Source organism: Triplophysa dalaica, chromosome 10 (assembly GCF_015846415.1).
Source record: "Triplophysa dalaica isolate WHDGS20190420 chromosome 10, ASM1584641v1, whole genome shotgun sequence".
In the NCBI taxonomy this organism is placed as follows: Eukaryota; Metazoa; Chordata; class Actinopteri; order Cypriniformes; family Nemacheilidae; genus Triplophysa; species Triplophysa dalaica.
In genome coordinates this window covers 17,881,951-17,892,922 of record NC_079551.1, presented here as the reverse complement: position 1 = coordinate 17,892,922, position 10,972 = coordinate 17,881,951, and the positions used below count along the sequence as shown (strand labels likewise).

The following is a 10,972-nucleotide window of genomic DNA, read 5'->3' as shown; positions in this document are numbered from 1 at the left end:
TTCGGATGTCCAAATTCGCTGTTTTTCATGAAATGGAAATAAACACTGTACTTTTTAAAGTTTCACTTTTTAATACTTTGTATTGGTAAGATATTTGCAAAACCCAGTGACTTACCTAAAGGGTGACTAATAATAAGGATTTATGGCAAAATTAAGAAATATGGAGATTTCAGCAGGACAGTAGCAATATTTAAATATTTGTATAAATAAAGATCAATTTTCTTCGAAGATGTCTCAAGACACAAAACGCCAAACCTGCCGTAGAAAAGTAAGTTGTATATCAATTTCATAACTTTAAACTTTCTGGTCTTACTTTTTTTTAAACATACTGTGCACACGTTTTGTTATCATTCCTTATGAAACACACTTCTCTCTTGGATACGTTTAATACATGCACAGTATTCTTGAGTTGTTGGATGAACTGTTAAATTTTTTAATTTGTTGTTTGTACACGATTCCATCCATCATTGAGTGTCTCATTAGAGCAGGTCAGTGATGTTAGCATCGTAAGCATTGCTCTTACAACTGTTCTCTCAGTTAAAGTGTGTATCTACCGCCCGCCTGTCAAACAGACGGCCTTCTCCTCCACATCATGTCATGAGACGAGTAAATAATTCAAAACCCTCGGCCGTATCAGATTTGGGCTTCTCTCTCTCCCTGTCTCTGTCTCGGCCTATAACAGCCACAAACAGACCTGAAAAGACCCATAACGGGCATTAAGAGAGTGTGTCGTCACACACAGCAACAGGGACCAAAAATAACTACAGTGTAAAAACTTTCACTATCAAAGGTATGTAAACCAAACTCATATTCGTTTCGGTGTTCCTCGGTACATTTGATCATTTTTTGAGTACTTTATGTTTATTTGTAATGTAGGTTCTGTATCTTTAATTGTGTTTTTCTCCCCGACAGAAAGAAGATGTCTGGTGCTAACAGTGACCTTTTGCATAGATCAACCCTGAGTGTTTATAACGTAAGTCTTGAATTACTCTCATTCAAGCTGTAATGGTACATAGAGAATGCTTATAAATAATTCAGAATTATTACCTAGCTTTTTATTATGGTTAATCGAATGGGATATTTAGCGGACAGATGTTTTTGTATATTGACCAATGCAGTTTCATGTTATCCCAGTCAAGCCATTAGTCTTGTTCCTGCTAAAAAAAAGCTTGAGAGGTTATCTGATCTGTTTTTTTCTTTAGAGAAGTTTTGATACTTTTTTATATGCTCATGCTACTGGTTTTACAATCTAAACACCCGACTAGCCAGGCTTGATGAGCTTAAACCAGATAAATATATCAGCATGATCAATATTTAACATGCATTTATTTATTTGCAAAGTAGCTGTATAATAAATTAAAAGAATATGCACTCACATGATCATTTTACACCAAATAAACCCCATTCGGGTCACGCAAGACGCCATCGTGTTTTGGACATCAAGTTTGGGTTTATTTTGCAATAATGACATAACTTCCTTACTTAAAGTGACAGTTCACCACAAAACTCTGTTGTCATTTATCCACCCTTATTTCTTCAGTGAAACACATAAAAAGATATTTTGAGAAATGTCGCAGTGGTTTTGTATTCATGCAAGTCAATGGAGGCCAAAGTTGTTTGGTTATCAGCATTCGTCACATGATCTTCTTTCGTGTTCCGCGGAAAGAAAGTCAAACCGGTTTGAAATGACATGACATGTCATTTTTTGTGTGAACTTCATCATAAACACTAACATTCTGGTGATGTTTTTCGGTTATTCAGAACCTCATGGATCAGTTTAATCCTGGTTTACAACAGCTGGTTGTTTTGGGAAACCGCTACATCAAAGCATTTCAAGGTGAGCATATGGGTGTCATGTTGTGTTTTCCACATATAGTCAGGTCACAAAAGATGTATTTAAATGTGTTTGTTAAAATAAGAAAAGCCAAACCTGTTCAAAAACACTAGCTTGTTAAGGTAGACATACCAGCTAACACCAAGTTAAACCAGCAAAGCACCTTATGCTGTTTATTTCTGCGTGTTTTGCACTATTTCTGTCTCAGATGTTAGCTATTTTTATGAATGTGTGTGTGTGTCTTAAAGCCCTGGCTCTGTCGAGTGAGGCCTACTTCAGTTTTCTTGCTAAGATGGGCGTGCAGGCGCTCAACACTTTATCATCCAAATCGCTTGGTAAGATTCAAACGTCTGTGTTTTGTGTGTCTAAACTGACAGATTGTGTGGCAAGATATCATCCGATGTGATATCTGTCTTTTCTGGCTGCTTTGGAGATTGTTTATCCCTCATGCGATGGTTGTTCCTGGCAAAAGTGTCCAGTGGCAGATGCTTCCTCACATTTACCATTAAACACCATTTGCTTCATTAAGTACTCGTATTTCAGTCTTTCAAATGAATTTTTGCAATAGGGGTGACACAGTGATGTACATTGAGACCAAAGTTTGATAATAAAAAAACGGTAACACATTCCTTGAAACTTTATGAATTCTTCATAATGTGTGTAGTAATGCATTATATGTAGTTGTAAAGAATTATAACCAATTTAGTTATTGTATAGTATATGTAACAATGAATTGCTAAGTGTTATAATGTATTTACTGTATTTACTTTAATAACAAATATTTACAATTATTAACAATTATTTACAAGACATTAGAATGCTTTAAATGGTGCACTTTAAAACTACTTTTATAATGCATTATACATTCATGCTTCAAAGAAAGTGTTACCAAAAAAATATTAAGGTATATCTAAGAATCGGGCTGATGGTGATACAGTTTGGTGATTAATTTACTTGTTATTACAATGTAATTATAATGTAATTACAGTAGCAGGAATTAGAAGCTGTTGAGCAGATAAGACAGTGTGTGCGCGTGTGCCACGATAGAGTTACGATGTCAGCGTTGAAATCTAAATTATACATGCACGGTCTCGTTCTTTCTCCCTTCTAAGTTCACTGATTCGCCCTATAGTGCACAACACCAAGATTGCTATACACATATGAAAGTTGACATGTATTCAAAAATATTGTGCTATTGTCAGTTTTTAGACATCACAACATGACAAAACTGTGGTGTTTGAAGTAACAAAAAACATACTGTAGGCTACTATGGTTTTTATAGTTAATATTTTGTTTTTAAGGATGTATTATGGTTATACCGTGATATTATTATTATTATTATACCGTGATCCAAGTGCCTTGGAATACTTTTGTAAAAGAATTTGGTAATCGTCTCTTACTATATTTTAAATCCACATTGTGACTTTCTTTAAATGCACTAAAAACATCATAATTATTCATCAATAGGGATGTAACAAAATGAAATCTTCTTATATGAATATATCTCTGTACAACATACAAGGTACAGTATTTTATTTTCTTTATTCACTAAAAATAACTTTTGCTTAGAGGTATGAGTTATAGCATGAATGGGTCACATGACCTAAAAGTACCCTTTATAAAATAAAATAAAATAAAATAAAATATAATGTTAGGCCCGGAAGACCTGTCGTTTTATACAGTCATGTGACCACGATAATAATGAGACATTTTTTATCTATTGCGATAACACGATATCGATAATATTTGTTAAGGATTGATAATGGTAATAAACCACTGTATTTAGAAAAGATAAATAAATTATACTAGATTACAAATTATGTACTAACAGTGTATTCATGCTGAAGCGGTAATATTTCTTATTTTATGTAAATGAACAATGCAGACAATATATTAATACTGTAGACATATAATAACAGACATATTAAAATACTATTCATAATTTTCTAATATGAATTATACATTTATTCATAATTTTATAATATCATTATTAATGAATAGGGATGTAACAACATATCATTCTGCTGTTGATCACAGCTGGACCTTCTTTAACAAAAGCCACTCTTCCATTTCTGCACATATTAAATATGTATTCATTCTGAATTATTGAATGAATGTACTTGTTTGTGTCCAGGTGACGTGCTGATTCAGATATCAGAGACCCAGCGGAAGCTGACGGCTGAGGTGGAGGGTGTGGTGAGCTCACATCTTGTCATAGCATCTTAATAGTCCAACATCTTTATATTGACACCTGTTGGCATTGTCTCAACAAGACTGTTTTTAAACAGACATAAATGTGTTGAGACAGAATGTTTTGACAATGTTCCTGTTTATATATTGTTATTTTTTATCATTATCAAGTTATCATGTTAAAATGTTTTCTGTAAAGCTGATTTCAACTGTGTATGTTATAACAGGTGCTATAGAAATTAAACTGAATTGAATAAAACCCTTTTTGTTCCAGTTTTGTTGGTTTCATGTGGAGGTTCTGCAGGCCATGGACAAGAATGTGAAGCTGGATGAGGAATACATTGAGGTTGGTCTGGAACCGTGCGGGTTTCCTATGTTGTGCATAGGGGGTTGCCCTTATATATATAAACATCTTACGATAGAATGACAAGACATATGAAAACTTTGATTCAAATCATGGGTATCACATGAAAAAGTACTTGAACTTTTCCTAAATATATGTACAAATATTACTGTTGTATTGCTTAAAATTGAACATGAACTTGTCTTCTTTGCCTTATTTGAGGGCTGAAAAAATACACAGCATCTTTTCTGTTATTTTGACCAGTTTCTACAGTTTTAATTTTCTGCAAATAAATGCAAAGAGAAACAACATTTTTGTTTGAAATTTGGGAGAAATGTTGTTTGTGGTTCAACAAAAATAATAATTTTGCCCAAACACACACATATAACAAGTCAATTCAGAAAAACTGAAAATGCTCTTTGAAATCATCATTTAAATCAGCCCTAACACACGCGGGTTCTGTCAATCTCATATTAATCTTGAGTACCTATAGAGTAGTATTGCATACTTTGTATCTTTGAATAGTATTTAGTTTGATCTTATTTATGAAAGATTGATACAGCTGTACGATCATTTCCGAATTCATATTCATATGGCGCTAGCGGGGGGGAGGGGTAGGCTGAACTAAAGCACACTGCCAACAAAACACAGACATCAGTTTCACTCACCTTATTTCAGACATCTTTATATATCAGTTTCAAACGATCTTCAAATCCAGCTTTATATCCACAGTTTATATAACATTCATCACCCAAATGCAGTAAACAAACAAACACCTGAACTTCGCGAACGTATGCTCTCTCTCTTCTGCACACAAGTGATGTCTTCGCATGCTCCTTCTCCTGCTCCTGCTCTCCATGCTGCCGTGTGCTTTTCCGGGAGAATTAATATATAATATATAGCTATTTAACTACTACTGTATATAATGAATATATCATTACAACCAACTTGTGAGATTTAAACATCTTACTGTTCCTAAATAAAAGAAAAGGCTCATAAATCGGTCAAATCGCATTTTTCTATCAATCTAGTGTCATGCACGTGTATGCGATGCTTAGGTTTAAAGCAAGGGTAACGGGATACAATTTTGTATTAGCCTGATAAAAAATCAATAGAAAGTCTATTTGTGTGTGTGTGTGTGTCTGTGTACGTGTGTGTAGGGCAGCCGTAGAGTGTATGAACTGGAAGTGAGGAATCAGGCAGCGGCCCTGGAGAGACAGCTGAGACGTGGAGCGTTCAGAGACACACTGGTAAAACCAAAACACTTTACATGAATGGGTTTAGGTGTTCATGGTCTGACGTTTTTATATTGTCAGTATTCTTACTTGTTGTTGTACTTTAGTTTTATTTAGTGTGTCAATCAGCAATTATTGAACATCATCTTTGGCTGATACTGTATATCGCAGAATGCATTGATACACGCAAAATCAACATTCCAGCATTGGAATTGTAAATTTGATCTTATATTAATTTTTCTTCATTTAAAACGTAAATCGCAATTAAATTTGAACTGTGATGAATTTATGGTTTCAATCTGTAAATAACTTTTGCATCAGTCGCCATCTCTGTTTGAGGGTCAATGACAAATAAGAAAATGTCAGGTGGTGCGACCATATATTAATTTAAAATAATATACATTTAATGTATTTACCACTGAGTATTTTTCCCCTCATATATAAGAAATTTAACATAAAATCATGCCAAAATATTTTATTAAGAATTTTATTGAGAAAATTAACATTTATTTCTCAGTTTTCTTCTCTGTTTGTATGTTCGGACGGTCGCACCACCTGACATTTTTGGTCTTTCAAACACCAAAACTCAAAAAATCTATTGAATTTCAATAAAATGAAAAGGGTTTCTTATAAAGGACATATTGTAGATCCATTTGATATATGACATGTATTTATTCAAATTCTTTTTAGGAAAATAATGAATTTGGACACAAAACACGTCATTGACCCTTGAAACATAAAATTGCAGATTATAAATTACATATATAATAATCGATGTAGAAAGCATCAAACAGCTCACTAGAGTTTGGAACGGAGCGTGTGTGGAACTGTACATATGTGTGTTTATGCAGGAGGGTAGCGAGTACATGCAATACCTGAGACAGAGCCAGCTTGAAATTCTCAAAGAGGAAGAAAGAAGGTATCGTTTCCTGGCTGAGAAACACTGCGGACTCACGCAGTCGCTACTTTTTCTTATCAACAAGGTACAGCTGCTTTCTACAGAAGTTCATTAGTAGTGCTCAGTCAGACATGTTGACCTTCTTTCGGTTCCTATCCAACCTTATCGGTCCACTGCATGAGCTCACCTGTATGTCCTGTGTCGACAGACGGGGGTATCTCTCCAGCAGAGAGCCGAGGGGTGGAAACAGAAAGTCAGCGAGACCAGGAGTTCCAGACCGCGAACGCCCACTCCGTCAGATCAAGAGGCTCAGGTGACAAAGGCATGATGGGAATGTGGTGTAACGTATAATTAATCCACCTCGAAAAATACTTTCGAATACTAGATAATTCTTATAAGAACAGTTCACCCATAAATTAAAATTCTGTCTTTTTACTCACCCTCATGTTGTTCCAAATTTGTACACATTTCTTAGTTCTGTCAAACATAAAAGAAGATATTTTGAAGAATGTAGGAAAGAAAAAAGGTCCGGGCAGGTGTTTAATCGGACCAGGGCCAGCCCCGGCACATAAGCTGACCATCTAGCTCCGCTCCCAACATGTCTGAGGCTCTTCTAGTGCTTGCATGAATCTCAAGTTTAAGTAACAATTGAATTTTGGTTGAAATTGAAAATTGGATTTGTATGCAACATAGTAACTTAACCTAACTCGCAGTCGTACATTAACCGTATACTCGAGCAAAAGGAGCAATAAAAACAACACCATTTTATCTTTATTTCGACTAAGTGACGTTTGTAGTGTCCCCTTCCCAAAAGCCCCCTCGGAGGGAGAAATATTACCATTGGAACGCTCTGCGTGCGCTTGCGTTTCCTTTCTGCAGCGCCCAGCCTAGCACTGCCTATTTGTGAGTTGTAGAAATACACAGGTCATACAAACAATTCTGTGGACATTAATAAATGAAGATATTTGATATTGACGAAAGATTTTATTCCTATCACATGAAGCTTTGTAAACTGCTGGCATCTAGAAAGAGCTTGATCAGCATTTTATTGTTCAAAGCAAAGGGCTCTCTCAACTTATATTTTACAGTTTGTCAATTAATAAGTTTATAAGCTTCGTATACACACCCTATAATACCCCACAGAGCCCCGGCACATAACAAATCCCAATTAAACCCCTTTTTCTGGGGCACTTTTGACCACCGTTGACATTTTTTCCTACTGTGGTAGTCAATGGTGCCAAAGAACTGTTTGGTTACCATCATTCTTCCAAATATCTTTCTCTGTGTTGATCAGAAGAGAGACATTGATACAGCCTTGGAACAACTCGAGGATGAGTGTATGATGACAGAATTTTCATTTTCGGGTGAAGTGTCCCTTTAACGTGTAAAGCTATTCGCTGAATATTTAATGTGGAAAAAAGTCCTCATTTTATTCACTTGCTGAAGCAATTTTATCATTTGCCTGTGTTAAGATGCCTGGGATCTGTAGGATTTAGATTTTGATGTCTTGCAGTTAAAAAGTTCCCTGGGCTCTCTTCTTCAGACTGGAGATCGTGAAATGCAGCGTGAGCCGCTGGGCAGAGTGCCCTCTAGAGGTCTGGAGTCTTATCTTACGCCCTCATGTACAACCCAAACCCTTTGATTCATACTGCCGACAGCAAAACCAACATTTATAAAGTTTGCTGTTGCGTTTATAATGTTAAGAAACCGTCTACACTCCAGCAGTGATCCAATAACTTACAACCAACATTTGGAGGCCTTTTGAAGTCATAAATTCATTGGAGAATGTTTCCTGTTGATCGTGATGAAATCCGGTTCCATCCCCGGTGTTTTGTGTATTTCTCTTCACAGCCCCGTCTCCGATGCCCAGTCGGTCTCGCTCCAGCTCTGTGGGGGAGTCTTTGGGTCTTGGTGGTGGTCGGTCTATGAGGGCCATGGTATCGCATCTCCCCTCATCCAATCCTGTCCTGCTGCCCTTTTCCCGCGGTGACATGGTGACTGTACTCATACCAGAACCCCGGAACGGTTGGCTGTACGGACGTCATGAATCAAGCCACCGGTGAGAGCCGCCAATATGGCTTACATGAGTAAATTAAACCTTGATTTAGTTTACGGTGTTCTTTACATTTACGCATTTGGCAGACGTTTTCACCCCAAAATGATTCCTTTCCGTTTAGTCAAGGCTGGTTTCCTGCTGCTTACGTTGCTGGCGCTGACGATTTTTTACCCCTGGGTTCAAGGTATCCGTTCTTTTGTATTGACTTACATGGTGGAGCTATTTGAATTCTAACTTACTGATTTATTTTCAGTGGGCCGTCCCACCGAAGCCACAGCATGAACAACCTCCTGGAGCCAACCAGCCAATCAGAAGCTTCAGACTTTAAAAGCCATAGCGACGTCACAACCATGCGTCGAGCTTCGGCCGATCTGCGCCCGGTCTCTCCGCTCCCTGTCAACGAGGGCAAGATCATTCAAAAGACCTACAACGAGATCCAAGCACCTGCCGTGGCACAACGCCGCGGATCGGCTGACGTTCGAAGGGCGGAGTCTCATTTTGAGAGCAAAGTGGAACATAAAAGTTATGAACTGCTGCTTCCGGCTCCGCACCTTCCGAACTCCCCTCTGCCTATGAGAAAGGTGGAATCAACCTCTGAGGTAGATTAGAGATATTTATTAAGATTTGGTTGGTTGTCTTTTGTTTGTTTATATTAAATCTGTTTGTCTGCAGAGGACAGCTGCCCATAGACAACAACAAGATCACCCTCTTTTTCCCAGGTACTACCTTTTAACTTTTCTTTTAATGTATGTTTTAATTATAAGTTTTACAATTTCTATATGCATTTTTGTATTTCTTTGTATTTTGAGTATTAAAGTGATAGTTCACCCAAAACTTCTGTCTTCATTTACTCACCCTCTTGTCATTTCAAACCTTTATGACTTAATTTTTTCGGAAGGTAGTTGGTAACCAAACATCACTGGCCCCCATTCACTTCTATTGTATGGAAACAAAACCAATTCAAGTGAATGGGGTCCAGCTAACAACATTCTTCAAAATATCTTCTCTTTGTTCTACTGAAGAAAGGAAGTCATACAAGTTTGAAATGACAAAAGGATGAGTAAATGATGACAGAATATTTATTTATCGGTGAACTATCACTTAAGCCTATTTTTTAAAACATCCAGATTTTGGGGACTTTTACTATTATCATTACATTTAAAGGTACAGTTTGTAGAAATCTGCACTAAAGGGCGCACGATAAAAACAGCAACAATCGCATAGCTTGATGACGCTATGTAGAAGCGTGGCATGATGGGATATATTGTCTTAAACTCCACCGCTGATGGTACCACTGATACATCAATCAGACGGGAACGAGAAATCATGTTAGCGGAAGAGACAATAATAAAGTTTTATAAATGTTGCGTTTGATTAAATAATTTTATGAATTAGACTCGAGTACTGTAAGGTTTAAAACTAAATTGTTAGTCATAGATGTGACAGTAATTGTCCAATTCGATGGTTTGATAACACTGCGCAGTTTTAAGTGTTCAAATCAATCATTGTCAAAGTTATTTTGAATGTACCCACATCATTTGCGATTATGTTAGACGGGCCGACGGTACAAACTACTTTTGCATCTGTCTACGACAATTTCACGCGGTTGCTACGTCAGTAAAGGCGGTAACAAAGGGTAACACGGATATTACGCCATTGACAGGCGACTAAACGGCCCAGCTCCACTGTTTAGAATAGCAATTTTCTCAGGATTTAAAAACAGTTGGAAACATTTGAGATATTGTAAGTACTCGGCTGAAAAAAATATATAACATTGGCCTAGTGGTTTTTTGGATATTTTACTGCTAGATTCTTACAAACTGTAATTTAACATACAGTTCAGCACATTTTAAAGTTTTTTATAAATCAGATTTTTATTACTACTGTATAATGGAAAAAATGTAATATTAAATAATATATTAATGACAAAGGTTCATATTTTTTTGTATTTTTTTTTTCTTCTACTAGAGGGTCAAATCCTTTCGCCACCGTGAAGCTCCGCCCAACAGTCACCAACGACAGATCAGCACCACGGATCCACTGACGGTTACCATAGCGATAAAACATCATCTGAACTCTGACTGGCTCAGAGTGTCTGTACTAAATGTCAATCTCTGTCTGTCAGACAAGCAATATACACTTTAAATGCCTTTAGATTTTATGAAATAAAGTCACCTTAGATTTTTACTAAATTTATAAATCAATTTTGTTTACATAATTTATTAGATATTTAGCTCATATTGCTTTCCAAATAATCTTGATACATTGGTTTTTTTTCGGTTGAATTGAGTTACCTAATCTTTTAAAGGGGTCATAACATAAGAAATTATTCTCTTTTCTTTTGAAATAAAATTAAATAAAACTGTTTAAGGGATTAGCTTTAGTCATTTACCATGTCCTCCCGCCGTTTAAGAGG

The 10,972-nt window shown here is 36.4% G+C and overlaps 1 protein-coding gene across 1 annotated transcript; it reads left to right on the top strand.

Annotated features, from left to right (window-relative positions):
• The first annotated feature begins 919 nt into the window (after positions 1–919).
• On the top strand, positions 920–10,846 carry baiap2l2b (BAR/IMD domain containing adaptor protein 2 like 2b). The gene is made up of 14 exons (XM_056759477.1): positions 920–973; positions 1,762–1,837; positions 2,083–2,169; positions 3,969–4,030; positions 4,299–4,370; positions 5,528–5,617; positions 6,454–6,585; positions 6,709–6,813; positions 8,014–8,095; positions 8,352–8,559; positions 8,678–8,740; positions 8,810–9,155; positions 9,229–9,275; positions 10,525–10,846. The coding sequence occupies exons 1-14, from the start codon at positions 920–922 to the stop codon at positions 10,598–10,600; spliced, it is 1,500 nt and encodes a 499-aa protein (XP_056615455.1). The 3' UTR covers positions 10,601–10,846.
• The last annotated feature ends 126 nt before the right edge of the window (positions 10,847–10,972 follow it).